This window comes from Leptodactylus fuscus, chromosome 5 (assembly GCF_031893055.1).
Source record: "Leptodactylus fuscus isolate aLepFus1 chromosome 5, aLepFus1.hap2, whole genome shotgun sequence".
Classification (NCBI taxonomy): Eukaryota; Metazoa; Chordata; class Amphibia; order Anura; family Leptodactylidae; genus Leptodactylus; species Leptodactylus fuscus.
In genome coordinates this window covers 181,102,796-181,125,354 of record NC_134269.1, presented here as the reverse complement: position 1 = coordinate 181,125,354, position 22,559 = coordinate 181,102,796, and the positions used below count along the sequence as shown (strand labels likewise).

At 45.7% G+C, this 22,559-nt stretch overlaps 1 protein-coding gene across 1 annotated transcript in view; it reads left to right on the top strand.

Moving 5' to 3' along the window:
- Nucleotides 1-22,559, top strand: part of GABRP (gamma-aminobutyric acid type A receptor subunit pi) — a 51,540-nt gene that overhangs the window by 16,625 nt on the left and 12,356 nt on the right. The window contains exon 6 of the mRNA XM_075275889.1: nucleotides 2,209-2,346. Coding sequence (XP_075131990.1) covers nucleotides 2,209-2,346 — 138 coding nt within the window. The remainder of the gene's footprint in view (nucleotides 1-2,208; nucleotides 2,347-22,559) is intronic.

The window sequence follows — 22,559 nt, the reverse complement described above, 5'->3', positions numbered from 1 at the left end:
ATAACAATATAAGTATATATATATTAACAATCGGAGCCCCAGGGGAGGTGAGGGAACATAATAAACATTGTTACTCACCTCTCCGAGATCCGATGTTACTGACCAGCCAGACATCTCTTGTAGCTTAGTCCATTGTCTACCATTGTCCACTGTCTACCATTCCACACTATTAGTGCAACAATGTTAGCATAATATAAAGAATAGTATGCTAAAGTTTAAAAGAGATGAAGAATTGACTTTAATTATAGAAAAAAAAGTGTGTCACAAATTCTCCTTTAAATTCTCCCATAAAGACAGTTTTTGATGACTTTTAAAAAGCCAGTTTTTCATTATTTGTGAAATGGCAGGCCCATAAAAATTTTCTCCAGATTCTGTAGTTGCCACTTCTGCATAACACAAAAATAAAACAAAACAATCTAGAAACTCCATTGCTTCTTTCAAAACCAATGCCATGTTGGTGTAGCATTCTGCTCCCATAAAGGGACAATATTTGCTGTTTTTATTTGGAAAGCCACTTTTTCTGCGCTGCTTTTCAATCGTGGACACTGCCATAAATTTTTTTTTCAAAATAACAAGCATGTTGCACCTGCAAGTTCCCAAAACGATCTAATAGTTTCTATCCACTGCCTGCCATCTATTTTCCTGTAGACTTACATGTTAATGTCACTTTTACACAACTTTGGCTGTGCTTGCCTTAGAGAGCTAGAAATGAGCTAGATTGAGTCTGAGGAGCCATGTCACAATTTAAACACTACGTTTTAAAGGGGTTTTCAGGGCAAAATAACATTTTTATTTTTTAAAAAGGTCTGTTATTAACCCATTAATAGCACTAAGTGCACCCAAATACTTTTAGCATTGTTTTGAGTAATTTCTGGGTTTCTCTGGGAGTGTCTTTCTTCTGTCTTGCCTAATACAATGCATTATGATAGTTGTAGGCCCTCACACTATCTCCCTCTCACTCCTCCTCCCTCACTCTCTAACACTCCCTCCCTGTCTCCATAGCTGTCCCACCCACTAACTTCCCAACTAACTCAGCCTTACACTATAATATTTACCTGTCTTCTTCCTGTCCAATCAATGTGCTGTAGCCTTCACTCCACCGCTACTGTGCAGGTGTGGGCAGCTACTTCGGGCTCCGACACATGCGCAATAGAGATGGAGTGTCGGCTTCAGCGCAAAGCAGGGACTCCAGCTCTTTTGTGCATGTGCGGGCACACGTCACAGAAGGAGACGGCGGATAGGTAAATATGATGGGGTGGATTGGTGGTGGAGAGGGGGGAATAGTGACGTTCAGTTTCTGGAAATGGGGAAACGGATAGTCACCGGATAATGAGAAAAGCTACAAAAAGGATTCCAAACGGCTACACAGTGGGTGACGGGTTGTGTCATATTTTTTAAATGTTTTGTTAGTTTGCGTCCTTTTTTGACCAATCCGTTTCTGTTTTTTTTTTTTGCTTCTTCGTTTTGAGCATGCGCAGAGGGAAAAACTGATTGCAAAACGGACACAGAGGACTATGCATTGTAATCCACCTTCCATAAACCTCAATGTAACAACAAAACATCTGTTTTGAGGTGGTTCGTTGTATATACTTTTTTCTTTTATGCAAATCCGACTTTGGTCTCCATTCAAAGGAGTGGATACCCGGTGGATGAATGGGTTTTTAAACAAACAGTTTCCAGTTTACTCGATCTTAAGGCTGATTCATGACGGACAGATACCAGGCACAAGTGTGAATGAAGCATTATTCGGCCTGAAACAAACCTTTGGACCAAACCTGAAACTAAACAAACCTTCAGGAGTTCGCCCATGTCTACAAAATACACCTTGTTTTTACCCTTCTATAGTCAGGTTCTGAGTGGTGATTTTTTTTTCCTTTATTTTATGTATGCATAGTGCAATGCAGTACATAGTCTGAAGGAATTTAAAGGGGTTGTCCTCGATCTGAAGGTAATTAATACTGATGACTTATCCAGAACTAGGTATACAGCAGGAAGCATCTCTGCTCTTATACAAGTGAAAGGAAGTGGGGCTTCAGATACACTGAAGTGTATGGAGCTCTGTACACTCTATGGAGCCTCAGGTCCATACAGTGTAGTGTTGGCACTTGGAACTGCAGTCCAGCTCCCATACTGATTACCTATCCTGTGGCAACCCCTTTAAGTATCTTTCTCAAGTCTAAACATGTTTTATACTTTTTTTTTCCCTAGGGGGATATAATTCGAAAGATCTAGTATATACATGGATGAGGGGAAATAACTCAATCCGTGGGATGGATTCTTTGCAACTTGCACAATATACTGTTCAAAAATATTATACTGACGTGACCAGTGGAAAATATGAAACAGGTAAATATTCACACAGTTGTACACAGATATTGAGGTGCTCTGAAAAGGTTTATGGTATCCAAAATGATCTATAATCTTCACTGTTAATGATCTTCACTGTTAATGCAAAAAAAATATATTCACCATGTTCAGTGTGTACAATCAGCAGGCGTGTAAGGGATAGTTCACACGGGGTAAAATGGTCAGGATTTTGACACGGAATCCGCATCAAAATCCTGCTGCCTCCCTTTGATATTAATGGGAGCTACCCCTTCTACAGGCGGATTCTGCGGCTGATTCAGCCGCGGCATCCGCCTCGCGACACCACCCTCCGAACTAGGCCCATTCATTTGGGCCTAATCCAGAGCGGAAAGCCGTGACGGGATGTGTTCACGCGGAACCCCGTGTGAACTAGCTCTAAGGGTTTGTTTATATGTGTTATTTTGTATATTTTTAAACATATTTGGAAAAGTTACATGTGTCTCATGTGTGGACTGACAATCCGGGCAGCAAAATATAGAACAGGTCCTATTCCTTTACTATTTTGAGGCCCTGCTTCTGTGGCTCCTATTCATTTATTGAAAGAGGCCACGGAAACACGGCCACTGCACGGGAGGTATATGGGTGACATCTTATGACCTGTGTGGGTGACCTGTGTCTTTAATTCACAACCGGCCAGAAGCACACGGTCTTCTACAACCACCCTTAGAGGACCAGGAGGTTGTACTTGCCCTGTAATTTGTGCTAATCTACTTCTGGACAAGTTTTTGATATTGATGACCTGTCCTTATGATACATCTGCAATATCAGATCAGTAGGGCCCAATATCTGACCCCTCACCCCACTGAACAGTAAAATTACTACTTGGGATATGCCCAAACAAATGCGCCAGCAGCACCTTTTGCCAAATTTTTGCTACCACTGTGTTGTGCACGCCGATAATGTTTCAGTATGTGACAGAGCAGGGAGCTGAAAAGTCCCTGTTCTGCCATAGACTGACAGTAATGTACAGGACGTTGTAGTGCACGTGGCTTGATGACATCACTGCATCACGCCAGCTATGCCAGAATTTGGCTGCTTCACTCATCGTGGGATTGCAATAAAGTAAGTAAAATAATTATTGTTTTCTGGAAAGGTGATCTGATAAGTGGGGCTATAATAGATGGCAACTAGAGATGAGCGAACAGTGTTCTATCGAACTCATGTTCGATCGGATATTAGGCTGTTCGGCATGTTCGAATCGAATCGAACACCGCGTGGTAAAGTGCGCCATTACTCGATTCCCCTCCCACCTTCCCTGGCGCCTTTTTTGCTCCAATAACAGCGCAGGGTAGGTGGGACAGGAACTACGACACCGGTGACATTGAAAAAAGTAGGCAAAACCCATTGGCTGCCGAAAACATGTGACCTCTAATTTAAAAGAACAGCGCCGCCCAGGTTCGCGTCATTCTGAGCTTGCAATTCACCGGGGACGGAGGTTTCCGTCCAGTTAGCTAGGGGTTAGATTCTGGGTAGGCAGGGACAGGCTAGGATAGGAAGGAGAAGACAACCAACAGCTCTTGTAAGAGCTAAATTCCAGGGAGAAGCTTGTCAGTGTAACGTGGCACTGACGGGCTCAATCGCCGCAACCCAGCTTTCCGCGGATCCTGAATGGAATACACTGACAGTGTATTCCCGTATACCCGATATATACCCCCGATACCCGTTCCAACGGTGTGCCCCCCCACCTTCACCCCAGAAATACCCTGCAAGTCCCCTAGCAATAGAATTGGGGCTATATACACCCACTATTTTTGCTACTGCTATATAGTGCCATTGTCTCACTGGGAATTCAAAGAATATATTGGGCTTACATATAACTTCAATTCCAGGGAGAAGCTTGTCAGTGTAACGTGGCACTGACGGGCTCAATTGCCGCAACCCAGCTTTCCCAGGATCCTGAATGGAACACACTGACAGTGTATTCCCGTATACCCCATATATACACCCCAAATCCCCGTTCCAACGGTGTGCCCCCCCACCTTCACCTCAGAAATACCCTGCAAGTCCCCTAGCAATAGAATTGGGGCTATATACACCCACTATTTTTGCTACTGGTATATAGTGCCATTGTCTGACTGGGAATTCAAAGAATATATTGGGGTTACGTGCACCCACAATTTTTGCTACTGGTATATAGTGCCATTGTCTCACTGGGAATTCAAAGAATATATTGGGGTTACGTGCACCCACAATTTTTGCTACTGGTATATAGTGCCATTGTCTGACTGGGAATTCAAAGAATATATTGGGGTTACGTGCACCCACAATTTTTGCTACTGGTATATAGTGCCATTGTCTGACTGGGAATTCAAAGAATATATTGGGGTTACAAATACCCTCATTTCTTGCTACTGCCATATAGTGCCAGTTTCTGACTGGTAATTCAAAGAATATATTGGGGTTACGTGCACCCACAATTTTTGCTACTGGTATATAGTGCCATTGTCTGACTGGGAATTCAAAGAATATATTGGGCTTACATATAACTTCAATTCCAGGGAGAAGCTTGTCAGTGTAACGTGGCACTGACGGGCTCAATCGCCGCAACCCAGCTTTCCCAGGATCCTGAATGGAACACACTGACAGTGTATTCCCGTATACCCAATATATACACCCCAAATCCCCGTTCCAACAATGTGCCCCCCCACCTTCACCTCAGAAATACCCTGCAAGTCCCCTAGCAATAGAATTGGGGCTATATACACCCACTATTTTTGCTACTGGTATATAGTGCCATTGTCTGACTGGGAATTCAAAGAATATATTGGGGTTACGTGCACCCACAATTTTTGCTACTGGTATATAGTGCCATTGTCTCACTGGGAATTCAAAGAATATATTGGGGTTACGTGCACCCACAATTTTTGCTACTGGTATATAGTGCCATTGTCTGACTGGGAATTCAAAGAATATATTGGGGTTACGTGCACCCACAATTTTTGCTACTGGTATATAGTGCCATTGTCTGACTGGGAATTCAAAGAATATATTGGGGTTACAAATACCCTCATTTCTTGCTACTGCCATATAGTGCCAGTTTCTGACTGGTAATTCAAAGAATATATTGGGGTTACGTGCACCCACAATTTTTGCTACTGGTATATAGTGCCATTGTCTGACTGGGAATTCAAAGAATATATTGGGGTTACGTGCACCCACAATTTTTGCTACTGGTATATAGTGCCATTGTCTGACTGGGAATTCAAAGAATATATTGGGGTTACAAATACCCTCATTTCTTGCTACTGGTATATAGTGCCATTGTCTGACTGGGAATTCAAAGAATATATTGGGGTTACAAATACCCTCATTTCTTGCTACTGCCATATAGTGCCAGTTTCTGACTGGTAATTCAAAGAATATATTGGGGTTACGTGCACCCACAATTTTTGCTACTGGTATATAGTGCCATTGTCTGACTGGGAATTCAAAGAATATATTGGGGTTACAAATACCCTCATTTCTTGCTACTGCCATATAGTGCCAGTTTCTGACTGGTAATTCAAAGAATATATTGGGGTTATAAATACCCTCATTTCTTGCTACTGGTATATAGTGCCATTGTCTGACTGGGAATTCAAAGAATATATTGGGGTTATAAATACCCTCATTTCTTGCTACTGGTATATAGTGCCATTGTCTGACTGGGAATTCAAAGAATATATTGGGGTTACAAATACCCTCATTTCTTGCTACTGCCATATAGTGCCAGTTTCTGACTGGTAATTCAAAGAATATATTGGGGTTACGTGCACCCACAATTTTTGCTACTGGTATATAGTGCCATTGTCTGACTGGGAATTCAAAGAATATATTGGGGTTACAAATACCCTCATTTCTTGCTACTGGTATATAGTGCCATTGTCTGACTGGGAATTCAAAGAATATATTGGGGTTACAAATACCCTCATTTCTTGCTACTGGTATATAGTGCCATTGTCTGACTGGGAATTCAAAGAATATATTGGGGTTACAAATACCCTCATTTCTTGCTACTGCCATATAGTGCCAGTTTCTGACTGGTAATTCAAAGAATATATTGGGGTTATAAATACCCTCATTTCTTGCTACTGGTATATAGTGCCATTGTCTGACTGGGAATTCAAAGAATATATTGGGGTTATAAATACCCTCATTTCTTGCTACTGGTATATAGTGCCATTGTCTGACTGGGAATTCAAAGAATATATTGGGGTTACAAATACCCTCATTTCTTGCTACTGCCATATAGTGCCAGTTTCTGACTGGTAATTCAAAGAATATATTGGGGTTACGTGCACCCACAATTTTTGCTACTGGTATATAGTGCCATTGTCTGACTGGGAATTCAAAGAATATATTGGGGTTACAAATACCCTCATTTCTTGCTACTGGTATATAGTGCCATTGTCTGACTGGGAATTCAAAGAATATATTGGGGTTACAAATACCCTCATTTCTTGCTACTGGTATATAGTGCCATTGTCTGACTGGGAATTCAAAGAATATATTGGGGTTACAAATACCCTCATTTCTTGCTACTGCCATATAGTGCCAGTTTCTGACTGGTAATTCAAAGAATATATTGGGGTTATAAATACCCTCATTTCTTGCTACTGGTATATAGTGCCATTGTCTGACTGGGAATTCAAAGAATATATTGGGGTTATAAATACCCTCATTTCTTGCTACTGGTATATAGTGCCATTGTCTGACTGGGAATTCAAAGAATATATTGGGGTTACAAATACCCTCATTTCTTGCTACTGCCATATAGTGCCAGTTTCTGACTGGTAATTCAAAGAATATATTGGGGTTACGTGCACCCACAATTTTTGCTACTGGTATATAGTGCCATTGTCTGACTGGGAATTCAAAGAATATATTGGGGTTACAAATACCCTCATTTCTTGCTACTGCCATATAGTGCCAGTTTCTGACTGGTAATTCAAAGAATATATTGGGGTTATAAATACCCTCATTTCTTGCTACTGGTATATAGTGCCATTGTCTGACTGGAAATTCAAAGAATATATTGGGGTTACAAATACCCTCATTTCTTGCTACTGCCATATAGTGCCAGTTTCTGACTGGTAATTCAAAGAATATATTGGGGTTACGTGCACCCACAATTTTTGCTACTGGTATATAGTGCCATTGTCTGACTGGGAATTCAAAGAATATATTGGGGTTACAAATACCCTCATTTCTTGCTACTGCCATATAGTGCCAGTTTCTGACTGGTAATTCAAAGAATATATTGGGGTTACGTGCACCCACAATTTTTGCTACTGGTATATAGTGCCATTGTCTGACTGGGTATTCAAAGAATATATTGGGGTTACAAATACCCTCATTTCTTGCTACTGCCATATAGTGCCAGTTTCTGACTGGTAATTCAAAGAATATATTGGGGTTACGTGCACCCACAATTTTTGCTACTGGTATATAGTGCCATTGTCTGACTGGGAATTCAAAGAATATATTGGGGTTACAAATACCCTCATTTCTTGCTACTGCCATATAGTGCCAGTTTCTGACTGGTAATTCAAAGAATATATTGGGGTTACGTGCACCCACAATTTTTGCTACTGGTATATAGTGCCACTGTCTGACTGGGAATTCAAAGAATATATTGGGGTTACAAATACCCTCATTTCTTGCTACTGCCATATAGTGCCAGTTTCTGACTGGTAATTCAAAGAATATATTGGGGTTACATGCACCCACAATTTTTGCTACTGGTATATAGTGCCATTGTCTGACTGGGAATTCAAAGAATATATTGGGGTTACAAATACCCTCATTTCTTGCTACTGCCATATAGTGCCAGTTTCTGACTGGTAATTCAAAGAATATATTGGGGTTATAAATACCCTCATTTCTTGCTACTGGTATATAGTGCCATTGTCTGACTGGGAATTCAAAGAATATATTGGGGTTATAAATACCCTCATTTCTTGCTACTGGTATATAGTGCCATTGTCTGACTGGGAATTCAAAGAATATATTGGGGTTACGAGCACCCACAATTTTTGCTACTGGTATATAGTGCCAATTTCTAACTGGGAATTCAAAATGCGCAAGGCTCCCGGAAAGGGACATGGACGAGGCCGTGGGCGAGGTCGGGGGAATGGTTCTGGGGAGCAAGGTAGCAGTGAAGCCACAGGGCGTCCCGTGCCTACTCCTGTGGGGCAGCAAGCATTGCGCCACTCCACAGTGCCAGGGTTGCTTGCCACATTAACTAAACTGCAGGGTACAAACCTTAGTAGGCCCGAGAACCAGGAACAGGTCTTGCAATGGCTGTCAGAGAACGCTTACAGCACATTGTCCAGCAGCCAGTCAGACTCTGCCTCCTCTCCTCCTATTACCCAACAGTCTTGTCCTCCTTCCTCCCAAAATTCCCAAGCTTCACAGAACAATAACCCCAACTGTCCCTGCTCCCCAGAGCTGTTCTCCGCTCCTTTCATTGTCCCTCAACCTGCCTCTCCACGTCACGATTCCACGAACCTAACAGAGGAGCATCTGTGTCCAGATGCTCAAACACTAGAGTCTCCTCCATCTCCGTTCGATTTGGTGGTGGATGACCAGCAACCCACCCTCATCGACGATGATGTGACGCAGTTGCCGTCAGGGCATCCAGTTGACCGGCGCATTGTGCGGGAGGAGGAGATGAGACAGGAGTTGGAAGAGGAAGTGGTGGATGATGAGGACACTGACCCGACCTGGACAGGGGGGATGTCAAGCGGGGAAAGTAGTGTGGATGTTGAGGCAGGTGCAGCACCAAAAAGGGTAGCTAGAGGCAGAGGCAGAGGTCAGCAGCTTAGGCGAAGCCAGGCCACACCCGGAATCTCCCAAGATGTTCCAGTTCGTACCCAGCCCCGAAAAACTCCCACCTCGAGGGCACGTTTCTCGAAGGTGTGGAGTTTTTTCAAGGAATGCGCCGAGGACAGATATAGTGTTGTCTGCACAATTTGCCTCTCAAAATTGATTAGGGGCTCTGAGAAGAGCAACCTGTCCACCACTTCAATGCGCCGTCATTTGGAATCCAAGCACTGGAATCAGTGGCAGGCAGCAACGGCAGGACAAAGGCCGCCTGCCGTTCACGCCACTGCCACTGCCTCTGCCACTGCCTCTGCCACTGCCACTGCTGACTGTGCTGGCGATGCACTCCAGAGGACGAGCCAGGACACCACTTCATCTGCCTCCGCCACTTTGTTGACTTCTCCCTCATCCTCCCCTGTTCCTGTCTTATCTCCTTCTCCTGCACCATCAAAGGCACCATCAGGCGCTTCTTTACAACAACCCACCATCTCTCAGACATTGGAGCGGCGGCAGAAATACACTGCTAACCACCCACACGCGCAAGCCTTGAACGCCAACATCGCTAAACTGCTGGCCCAGGAGATGTTGGCGTTCCGGCTTGTTGAAACTCCCGCCTTCCTGGACCTGATGGCAACTGTGGCACCTCGCTATGCCGTCCCTAGCCGTCACTACTTCTCCAGGTGTGCCGTCCCCGCCTTGCACCAGCACGTGTCACTCAACATCAACATTAGTTCCGCGCTTTGCACAAAGCTTTGCACAAAGGTCCACTTGACCACCGACGCGTGGACAAGTGCATGCGGACAGGGACGCTACATTTCACTGACGGCACACTGGGTGAATGTAGTTGAGGCTGGGACTGCTTCCCAAACTGGCCTGGTGTACCTCGTCTCCCCGCCTAACATTCCTGGCAGGGACACGAGAAGAACACCCCCCTCCTCCTCCTCCTCTACCGCCTCCTCCTCCGCCACCGCCTCCTCCTCCGCCACCGCCTCCTCCTCCGCTGTTAGATTGACCCCAGCTACGAGTTGGAAACGTTGCAGCACTGGCGTTGGTAGACGTCAGCAGGCTGTGCTGAAGCTGATCAGCTTGGGGGACAGACAGCACACTGCCTCCGAGGTGAGGGATGCCCTCCTCGATGAGACGGCAATATGGTTTGAGCCGCTGCACCTGGGCCCAGGCATGGTCGTTTGTGATAACGGCCGGAACCTGGTAGCAGCTCTGGAGCTTGCCGGACTCCAACATGTTCCATGCCTGGCCCACGTCTTCAACCTAGTGGTGCAACGTTTCCTAAAGAGCTACCCCAATGTTCCAGAGCTACTGGTGAAAGTGCGGCGCATGTGCGCCCACTTTCGCAAGTCGACAGTAGCCGCTGCTAGCTTAAAATCTCTCCAGCAACGCCTGCATGTGCCACAACACCGGCTTTTGTGCGACGTCCCCACACGCTGGAACTCAACGTTTCAGATGTTGAATAGAGTGGTTGAGCAGCAGAGACCTTTGATGGAATACCAGCTACAAAACCCTAGGGTGCCACAAAGTCAGCTGCCTCAGTTTCACATCCATGAGTGGCCATGGATGAGAGACCTTTGTGACATCCTACGGGTCTTTGAGGAGTCCACAAGGAGGGTGAGCTCTGAGGATGCGATGGTGAGCCTTACAATCCCGCTCTTGTGTGTTCTGAGAGAATCCCTGATTGACATCAGGGATAACTCAGATCACACAGAGGAGTTAGGGATAGCATCCGATCCATCACAGCTGGAGAGTAGGTTCACACATCTGTCCGCTTCACTGCGTTTAATGGAGGAGGAGGAGGAGGAGGAAGAAGAGTTGTCCGATGATGTGATGGTGATACAGGAGGCTTCCGGGCAACTTCGAATCGTCCCATTGTTGCAGCGCGGATGGGTAGACATGGAGGATGAGGAGGAAATGGAGATTGAACTTTCCGGTGGGGCCAGAGGAGTCATGCCAACTAACACTGTGGCAGACATGGCTGAGTTCATGTTGGGGTGCTTTACAGCCGACAAGCGTATTGTCAAAATCATGGAGGACAACCAGTACTGGATCTTTGCTATCCTTGACCCCCGGTATAAAAACATCTCGTCTTTTATTCCGGTAGAGGGGAGGGCCAATCGCATCAATGCTTGCCACAGGCAATTGGTGCAGAATATGATGGAGATGTTTCCAGCATGTGACGTTGGCGGCAGGGAGGGCAGTTCCTCCAGTAGGCAACCAAGTTCTCACCGGTCCACACAAACGAGGGGCACACTGTCTAAGGTCTGGGACACCTTGATGGCACCCCCTCGCCAAAGTGCCGCCACAGAGGGTCCTAGTGTCACCAGGCGTGAGAAGTATAGGCGCATGTTGCGGGAATACCTTTCCGACCACAGCCCTGTCCTCTCCGACCCCTCTGCGCCCTACACGTATTGGGTGTCGAAGTTGGACCTGTGGCTTGAACTTGCCCTATATGCCTTGGAGGTGCTGTCCTGTCCTGCCGCCAGCGTCCTATCTGAGAGGGTGTTCAGTGCAGCCGGTGGCATCATCACTGACAAGCGCACCCGTCTGTCAGCTGAGAGTGCCGACCGGCTCACTTTGATAAAAATGAACCACCACTGGATAGAGCCTTCATTTTTGGGCCCACCTGTGTAAAGCACCCCAACATGAAACTCCATGTCTGTACTCAACCTCTCCAATTCCTCCGCATCCTCATACTCATCCACCATAAGCGTTGCACAATTCTGCTAATACTAGGCTCCCTCCACCCTGATTTCCCCCAACTCTGCTGGTTAGAGGCTCCCTCCACCCTGATTTCCACCAACTCTGCTGTTTAGAGGCTCCCTCCACCATGAATTGGTCCAAACTGGGGTTTTTAGAGGCTCCCTCCACCATGAATTGGTCCAAACTGGGCTGTTTAGAGGCTCCCTCCACCATGAATTGGTCCAAACTGGGGTTTTTAGAGGCTCCCTCCACCATGAATTGGTCCAAACTGGGGTTTTTAGAGGCTCCCTCCACCATGAATTGGTCCAAACTGGGCTGTTTAGAGGCTCCCTCCACCATGAATTGGTCCAAACTGGGGTTTTTAGAGGCTCCCTCCACCATGAATTGGTCCAAACTGGGCTGGTTAGAGGCTCCCTCCACCATGAATTTGCCCAAACTGGGCTGTTTAGAGGCTCCCTCCATCATGAATTGGTCCAAACTGGGGGGGTTAGAGGCTCCCTCCACCATGAATTGGTCCAAACTGGGCTGGTTAGAGGCTCCCTCCACCATGAATTTGCCCAAACTGGGCTGTTTCGAGGCTCCCTCCACCATGAATTTGCCCAAACTGGGCTGTTTAGAGGCTCCCTCCACCATGAATTGGTCCAAACTCGGGTTTTTAGAGGCTCCCTCCACCATGAATTGGTCCAAACTGGGGTTTTTAGAGGCTCCCTCCACCATGAATTGGTCCAAACTGGGCTGTTTAGAGGCTCCCTCCACCATGAATTGGTCCAAACTGGGGTTTTTAGAGGCTCCCTCCACCATGAATTGGTCCAAACTGGGGTTTTTAGAGGCTCCCTCCACCATGAATTGGTCCAAACTGGGCTGTTTAGAGGCTCCCTCCACCATGAATTTGTCCAAAGTGGGGTTTTTAGAGGCTCCCTCCACCATGAATTGGTCCAAACTGGGCTGTTTAGAGGCTCCCTCCACCATGAATTGGTCCAAACTGGGGTTTTTAGAGGCTCCCTCCACCATGAATTGGTCCAAACTGGGCTGTTTAGAGGCTCCCTCCACCATGAATTGGTCCAAACTGGGGTTTTTAGAGGCTCCCTCCACCATGAATTTGCCCAAACTGGGCTGTTTAGAGGCTCCCTCCACCATGAATTTGCCCAAACTGAGCTGTTTAGAGGCTCCCTCCACCATGAATTGGTCCAAACTGGGGTTTTTAGAGGCTCCCTCCACCATGAATTGGTCCAAACTGGGGGTTTTTAGAGGCTCCCTCCACCATGAATTTGCCCAAACTGGGCTGTTTAGAGGCTCCCTCCACCATGAATTTGCCCAAACTGGGCTGTTTAGAGGCTTCCTCCACCATGAATTGGTCCAAACTGGGGTTTTTAGAGGCTCCCTCCACCATGAATTGGTCCAAACTGGGGGTTTTTAGAGGCTCCCTCCACCATGAATTTGCCCAAACTGGGCTGTTTAGAGGCTCCCTCCACCATGAATTTGCCCAAACTGGGCTGTTTAGAGGCTCCCTCCACCATGAATTGGTCCAAACTGGGGTTTTTAGACGCTCCCTCCACCATGAATTTGCCCAAACTGGGCTGTTTAGAGGCTCCCTCCACCATGAATTTGCCCAAACTGGGCTGTTTAGAGGCTCCCTCCACCATGAATTGGTCCAAACTGGGGTTTTTAGAGGCTCCCTCCACCATGAATTGGTCCAAACTGGGCTGTTTAGAGGCTCCCTCCACCATGAATTGGTCCAAACTGGGGTTTTTAGAGACTCCCTCCACCATGAATTTGCCCAAACTGGGCTGTTTAGAGGCTCCCTCCACCATGAATTTGCCCAAACTGAGCTGTTTAGAGGCTCCCTCCACCATGAATTAGTCCAAACTGGGGTTTTTAGAGGCTCCCTCCACCATGAATTTGCCCAAACTGGGCTGTTTAGAGGCCCCCTCCACCACGAATTGGTCCAAACTGGGCTGTTTAGAGGCTCCCTCCACCATGAATTGGTCCAAACTGGGGTTTTTAGAGGCTCCCTCCACCATGAATTTGCCCAAACTGGGCTGTTTAGAGGCTCCCTCCACCATGAATTTGCCCAAACTGGGCTGTTTAGAGGCTCCCTCCACCATGAATTGGTCCAAACTGGGGTTTTTAGAGGCTCCCTCCACCATGAATTGGTCCAAACTGGGCTGTTTAGAGGCTCCCTCCACCATGAATTGGTCCAAACTGGGGTTTTTAGAGGCTCCCTCCACCATGAATTTGCCCAAACTGGGCTGTTTAGAGGCTCCCTCCACCATGAATTTGCCCAAACTGGGCTGTTTAGAGGCTCCCTCCATCATGAATTGGTCCAAACTGGGGGGGTTAGAGGCTCCCTCCACCATGAATTGGTCCAAACTGGGCTGGTTAGAGGCTCCCTCCACCATGAATTTGCCCAAACTGGGCTGTTTCGAGGCTCCCTCCACCATGAATTTGCCCAAACTGGGCTGTTTAGAGGCTCCCTCCACCATGAATTGGTCCAAACTCGGGTTTTTAGAGGCTCCCTCCACCATGAATTGGTCCAAACTGGGGTTTTTAGAGGCTCCCTCCACCATGAATTGGTCCAAACTGGGCTGTTTAGAGGCTCCCTCCACCATGAATTGGTCCAAACTGGGGTTTTTAGAGGCTCCCTCCACCATGAATTGGTCCAAACTGGGGTTTTTAGAGGCTCCCTCCACCATGAATTGGTCCAAACTGGGCTGTTTAGAGGCTCCCTCCACCATGAATTTGTCCAAAGTGGGGTTTTTAGAGGCTCCCTCCACCATGAATTGGTCCAAACTGGGCTGTTTAGAGGCTCCCTCCACCATGAATTGGTCCAAACTGGGGTTTTTAGAGGCTCCCTCCACCATGAATTGGTCCAAACTGGGCTGTTTAGAGGCTCCCTCCACCATGAATTGGTCCAAACTGGGGTTTTTAGAGGCTCCCTCCACCATGAATTTGCCCAAACTGGGCTGTTTAGAGGCTCCCTCCACCATGAATTTGCCCAAACTGAGCTGTTTAGAGGCTCCCTCCACCATGAATTGGTCCAAACTGGGGTTTTTAGAGGCTCCCTCCACCATGAATTGGTCCAAACTGGGGGTTTTTAGAGGCTCCCTCCACCATGAATTTGCCCAAACTGGGCTGTTTAGAGGCTCCCTCCACCATGAATTTGCCCAAACTGGGCTGTTTAGAGGCTTCCTCCACCATGAATTGGTCCAAACTGGGGTTTTTAGAGGCTCCCTCCACCATGAATTGGTCCAAACTGGGGGTTTTTAGAGGCTCCCTCCACCATGAATTTGCCCAAACTGGGCTGTTTAGAGGCTCCCTCCACCATGAATTTGCCCAAACTGGGCTGTTTAGAGGCTCCCTCCACCATGAATTGGTCCAAACTGGGGTTTTTAGACGCTCCCTCCACCATGAATTTGCCCAAACTGGGCTGTTTAGAGGCTCCCTCCACCATGAATTTGCCCAAACTGGGCTGTTTAGAGGCTCCCTCCACCATGAATTGGTCCAAACTGGGGTTTTTAGAGGCTCCCTCCACCATGAATTGGTCCAAACTGGGCTGTTTAGAGGCTCCCTCCACCATGAATTGGTCCAAACTGGGGTTTTTAGAGACTCCCTCCACCATGAATTTGCCCAAACTGGGCTGTTTAGAGGCTCCCTCCACCATGAATTTGCCCAAACTGAGCTGTTTAGAGGCTCCCTCCACCATGAATTAGTCCAAACTGGGGTTTTTAGAGGCTCCCTCCACCATGAATTTGCCCAAACTGGGCTGTTTAGAGGCCCCCTCCACCACGAATTGGTCCAAACTGGGCTGTTTAGAGGCTCCCTCCACCATGAATTGGTCCAAACTGGGGTTTTTAGAGGCTCCCTCCACCATGAATTTGCCCAAACTGGGCTGTTTAGAGGCTCCCTCCACCATGAATTTGCCCAAACTGGGCTGTTTAGAGGCTCCCTCCACCATGAATTGGTCCAAACTGGGGTTTTTAGAGGCTCCCTCCACCATGAATTTGCCCAAACTGGGCTGTTTAGAGGCTCCCTCCACCATGAATTTGCCCAAACTGGGCTGTTTAGAGGCTCCCTCCACCATGAATTGGTCCAAACTGGGGTTTTTAGAGGCTCCCTCCACCATGAATTGGTCCAAACTGGGCTGTTTAGAGGCTCCCTCCACCATGAATTGGTCCAAACTGGGGTTTTTAGAGGCTCCCTCCACCATGAATTTGCCCAAACTGGGCTGTTTAGAGGCTCCCTCCACCATGAATTTGCCCAAACTGAGCTGTTTAGAGGCTCCCTCCACCATGAATTGGTCCAAACTGGGGTTTTTAGAGGCTCCCTCCACCATGAATTGGTCCAAACTGGGGGTTTTTAGAGGCTCCCTCCACCATGAATTTGCCCAAACTGGGCTGTTTAGAGGCTCCCTCCACCATGAATTTGCCCAAACTGGGCTGTTTAGAGGCTCCCTCCACCATGAATTGGTCCAAACTGGGGTTTTTAGAGGCTCCCTCCACCATGAATTGGTCCAAACTGGGGGTTTTTAGAGGCTCCCTCCACCATGAATTTGCCCAAACTGGGCTGTTTAGAGGCTCCCTCCATCATGAATTGGTCCAAACTGGGGTTTTTAGAGGCTCCCTCCACCATGAATTGGTCCAAACTGGGGTTTTTAGAGGCTCCCTCCACCATGAATTGGTCCAAACTGGGGTTTTTAGAGGCTCCCTCCACCATGAATTTGCCCAAACTGGGCTGTTTAGAGGCTCCCTCCACCATGAATTGGTCCAAACTGGGGTTTTTAGAGGCTCCCTCCACCATGAATTGGTCCAAACTGGGCTGTTTAGAGGCTCCCTCCACCATGAATTGGTCCAAACTGGGGTTTTTAGAGGCTCCCTCCACCATGAATTGGTCCAAACTGGGGTTTTTAGAGGCTCCCTCCACCATGAATTTGCCCAAACTGGGCTGTTTAGAGGCTCCCTCCACCATGAATTTGCCCAAACTGAGCTGTTTAGAGGCTCCCTCCACCATGAATTGGTCCAAACTGGGGTTTTTAGAGGCTCCCTCCACCATGAATTGGTCCAAACTGGGGGTTTTTAGAGGCTCCCTCCACCATGAATTTGCCCAAACTGGGCTGTTTAGAGGCTCCCTCCACCATGAATTGGTCCAAACTGGGGTTTTTAGAGGCTCCCTCCACCATGAATTGGTCCAAACTGGGGGTTTTTAGAGGCTCCCTCCACCATGAATTTGCCCAAACTGGGCTGTTTAGAGGCTCCCTCCATCATGAATTGGTCCAAACTGGGGTTTTTAGAGGCTCCCTCCACCATGAATTGGTCCAAACTGGGGTTTTTAGAGGCTCCCTCCACCATGAATTGGTCCAAACTGGGCTGTTTAGAGGCTCCCTCCACCATGAATTTGCCCAAACTGGGCTGTTTAGAGGCTCCCTCCACCATGAATTGGTCCAAACTGGGGTTTTTAGAGGCTCCCTCCACCATGAATTGGTCCAAACTGGGGGTTTTTAGAAGCTCCCTCCACCATGAATTTGCCCAAACTGGGCTGTTTAGAGGCTCCCTCCACCATGAATTGGTCCAAACTGGGGTTTTTAGAGGCTCCCTCCACCATGAATTGGTCCAAACTGGGGGTTTTTAGAGGCTCCCTCCACCATGAATTTGCCCAAACTGGGCTGTTTAGAGTCTCCCTCCACCATGAATTTGCCCAAACTGGGCTGTTTAGAGGCTCCCTCCACCATGAATTGGTCCAAACTGGGGTTTTTAGAGGCTCCCTCCACCATGAATTGGTCCAAACTGGGGGGTTTTAGAGGCTCCCTCCACCATGAATTTGCCCAATCTGGGCTGTTTAGAGGCTCCCTCCACCATGAATTGGTCCAAACTGGGGTTTTTAGAGGCTCCCTCCACCATGAATTGGTCCAAACTGGGCTGTTTTTATAGGCTCCCTCCACCATGAATTGGTCCAAACTGGGGTTTTTAGAGGCTCCCTCCACCATGAATTGGTCCAAACTGGGCTGTTTAGAGGCTCCCTCCACCATGAATTGGTCCAAACTGGCGTTTTTAGAGGCTCCCTCCACCATGAATTTGCCCAAACTGGGCTGTTTAGAGGCTCCCTCCACCATGAATTGGTCCAAACTGGGGTTTTTAGAGGCTCCCTCCACCATGAATTGGTCCAAACTGGGGGGTTTTAGAGGCTCCCTCCACCATGAATTTGCCCAAACTGGGCTGTTTAGAGGCTCCCTCCACCATGAATTGGTCCAAACTGGGGTTTTTAGAGGCTCCCTCCACCATGAATTGGTCCAAACTGGGCTGTTTAGAGGCTACCTCCACCATGAATTGGTCCAAACTGGGGTTTTTAGAGGCTCCCTCCACCATGAATTGGTCCAAACTGGGCTGTTTAGAGGCTCCCTCCACCATGAATTGGTCCAAACTGGGGTTTTTAGAGGCTCCCTCCACCATGAATTGGTCCAAACTGGGCTGTTTAGAGGCTCCCTCCACCATGAATTGGTCCAAACTGGCGTTTTTAGAGGCTCCCTCCACCATGAATTTGCCCAAACTGGGCTGTTTAGAGGCTCCCTCCACCATGAATTGGTCCAAACTGGGGTTTTTAGAGGCTCCCTCCACCATGAATTGGTCCAAACTGGGGGGTTTTAGAGGCTCCCTCCACCATGAATTTGCCCAAACTGGGCTGTTTAGAGGTTCCCTCCACCATGAATTGGTCCAAACTGGGGTTTTTAGAGGCTCCCTCCACCATGAATTGGTCCAAACTGGGCTGTTTAGAGGCTACCTCCACCATGAATTGGTCCAAAGTGGGGTTTTTAGAGGCTCCCTCCACCATGAATTGGTCCAAACTGGGCTGTTTAGAGGCTCCCTCCACCATGAATTGGTCCAAACTGGGGTTTTTAGAGGCTCCCTCCACCATGAATTTGCCCAAACTGGGCTGTTTAGAGGCTCCCTCCACCATGAATTGGTCCAAACTGGGGTTTTTAGAGGCTCCCTCCACCATGAATTTGCCCAAACTCTGCTGGTTAGAGGCTCAATCCATCCTGATTTTCAAAACAAATGTTGGTGCCAACCTCAACTTACTACAAGGGCCAAATTCACTGCTGGTGACAAGCTCTCCTCACTGCAAGTGCCAAATACACATGTTTCAAGGTGTTTTCCTACTGTCAGAGATGTGGTATTGAGTGTGTAAAGTGTGTAGTTGTTAGGCTGTGATGTTGGGGTAATAGAGGGTCTTTGGTGTGTTAGATGCCCCCAGACATGCTTCCCCTGCTGTCCCAGTGTCATTCCAGAGGTGTTGGCATCATTTCCTGGGGTGTCATAGTGGACTTGGTGACCCTCCAGACACGGATTTGGGTTTCCCCCTTAACGAGTATCTGTTCCCCATAGACTATAATGGGGTTCGAAACCCGTTCGAACACATGAACATTGAGCGGCTGTTCGAATCGAATTTCGAACCTCGAACATTTTAGTGTTCGCTCATCTCTAATGGCAACCTATTATTTATAAGAGGGAGAAACTGTTATAAGGAGGGGAAACTTATTTATAAGGCGGGGCTATTATATTTATAGTGGGGGAACTATTAAATATAAGGGGCTATTATAAGAGATGAACTATTATATACAAGGGGGGGGGGAGGCTACTGCATATAATTGTTCCCCCTTACAATAGTCCATATATATTATAGTTCCTACCCTTATAAATAACCTTTTTAAGTAATGGTTCCCCCTTATATTATAATATAATCTAATATCAACTTATTATAATAGCAACTCTTATAAATAGTTCCCTCCTTTATAACAGTCTCCCCATTATAATAACCCTCATATTATTTCCTCTCTTATAATAGTCCCCCCTTGTATATAAGTTTTCCCATTATAATAGTCCCCATTATTAATAATAATTCCCCCCTTGTAGTAGACCACCCCCCTTATAAGGGGTAAACTATTATAAAGAAAAGGACTATTATAAAATTGAGACTATTATACATAAGGGAGGAACTATTATAAGCAGTGCTATTATAATGGGGAAACATATATAAGAGGGCCATTATATATAGGGAGGGTTGTTATATATAAGGTGGCTTATGAGGGGGAACTATTAAATAATAGTTCCTCCCTTATAAATCACAATCTCCCTCTTATTTATAGGGGAGGAGCTGTTATAAGGGGATGACTTTTATATAAAACTAACTATTATAAGGGGGAGACTAATGGCTCCCTTATATAAAGAAGGGAGGAAACTGTTATATATATAAGAGGGCTATTTATAAGGGGAAATAATTATATATAATGATAGCTATTATAAGGGGGAAACTTATTTATTAAGGCGGAGTATTATTTATAATACAGGAACTATTTATAAGAGACCTAATAAGAGGGAATTATATATAAGGCAGCAGTTATAAGGGGGAGCTTTTATTTATAAGAGGGGAACTTTATAAATGGGTTATTGTTAAAGGGGCTAATATGTATATGGGATGTTAATAGTCTTAACAATATTTACATGGGAGGGTTATTTATAAGGGGGCTAGAACTGATAATGGGAACTCATTTATGAGAGGACTATTATTAATAAGGGGGAACTATTTATAAGGGACTGCTATTATTTATAAGGGGGCTATGGCAGATACTATTACAGATAAGGGGGACTACAACTGATATAGGGCACTATTTATAAACAGGGATTATAATTTATAAGGAGGCAATATAATAACTGATGGGGAGTTAATATCATTTAACTGTAACTAAGATGACGAGTCAGATTTTGCTGCATTTTTTTTTTAATCCAAATCTTGGAGTGGATATAAAAGGAAATGGAATTATAAAGGAAGCCCTTATACTTTGCCTTTCTGGTGTACCCACTATTCTACTCTTATTTACTGAATGTGACCTCAGTACTGTAAGATGTTCACTTACCACTGCTTATTGGTTGTGAGGCGTCATGTGACGCCAGAATGTTACAGTGACCTAGAGACACGTATGTCTTTTATATTTTCACTGCACAATATATGCAGCGGCTATAAGAGTTAGTCCAAGATGAATCGCCATTTATTAGGTTTCATTAAAAACTGAACAATTTGGAATATTCATTATGAACGCAGTTCAAAACGGATTGGGTGCCCATCTCTAATACTCATATTTAGTACTAATATGATTGCTCAGTCTGTTTTTATATAAACCCTAAACATTCTTTGTTCTTCCACTCTAACCTCAGATAGCAGTTGCCCATTTGTAAACATTAAATCTAGAATGTTATATAATACCCTGGAGGCCAATATATCAGATTGGTTCTAACAACAGTCCCCTCTTTACTAGAGATGGGTGAACCAATTTGTTATGAACCGTGTTCGACCCGAGTATTCCAAATATTTTAGTTTTTAATGAAACTGAACAAATGGTGATTTGTCTCAGACTAAAAGGGCTGCCATTACATGTATTGTGCTAGAAAAAAACAGAAGAGACATGTGTGTTGTGAGTCACTGTGATGTTCTAGCTACATCTGACCTCTGATGACACCTCTTAGCCAATAGTCAGGGGTAGGTGGACACCTTACAGTGCTGACATCATATACACTATATACAGTATGGTGCTGTAAGCATGATCATGACATTGCTAAAAAGCTTACAAATTGCAAGTTTTATCTTATCCAGCCTCAGGCGAGAGGGTGTTCAGTGCTGCAGATGGCTTGTAACAAATTATCCACAGCTAGTGTGAAAAAAATGACATCTGTGTGTGGATTCTCACACTCCCCGGTTGATGCCTCTAATTAGAACTGTCACCGTCTTCCTCTGTCATGTTCCATTAACAGTACAGCTAATGCTGCCTGTTACTCCTAAACAACTAGACATCATCTCTTGCTTCCCAGTCCATCACATTATTCCGCATTGTATTGCCACTCGTGTTACCACAGATACCACCATACAGATAGATATGTCTGGCGACCTATTCCATCACAATCTATTATACCACACTGTTCTTGCCACAATGTAGGCATTTAAAAAAAAAAAAAAAAAAAAAAAACACAGATTGAAAAAGGTGACCACATCAAAAAATGCCATTCCATTGCATCTTTGAAAGCCAATACCATTATGATTTCACATCTGCTCCAAAGGATAATTTTTTACAGCTTTTTGTTTTGGAAAGCCACGTCATCATTTTTCAACTAGACACAGTCACATGTATTTCTCTAATATAACAAGCCTGTAGCACTTACAAGTCATCAAAATTTGCTAATATTTATGTAAAAGACATTTTTTTTGCAGTATACAGTCATGACCAAAAGTTTTGAGAATGACACAAATATTATATTTTCACATGATCTGCTGCCCTCTGGTTTTTATGTGTGTTTGCCAGATGTTTTCATCACATACAGAAATATAATTGCAATCATATTATGAGTAACAAAAGCTTATATTGACAGTTAGAATGAGTTAATGCAGCAAGTCAATATTTGCAGTGTTGACCCTTCTTCTTCAGGACCTCTGCAATTCTCCCTGGCATGCTCTCAATCAACTTCTGGACCAAATCCTGACTGATAGCAGTCTATTCTTGCACAATCAATGCTTGCATTTTGTCAGAATTTGTAGGTTTTTGTTTGTCCACCCGTCTCTTGATGACTGACCACAAGTTCTCAATGGGATTAAGATCTGGGGAGTTTCCAGGCCATGGACCCAAAATCTCTATGTTT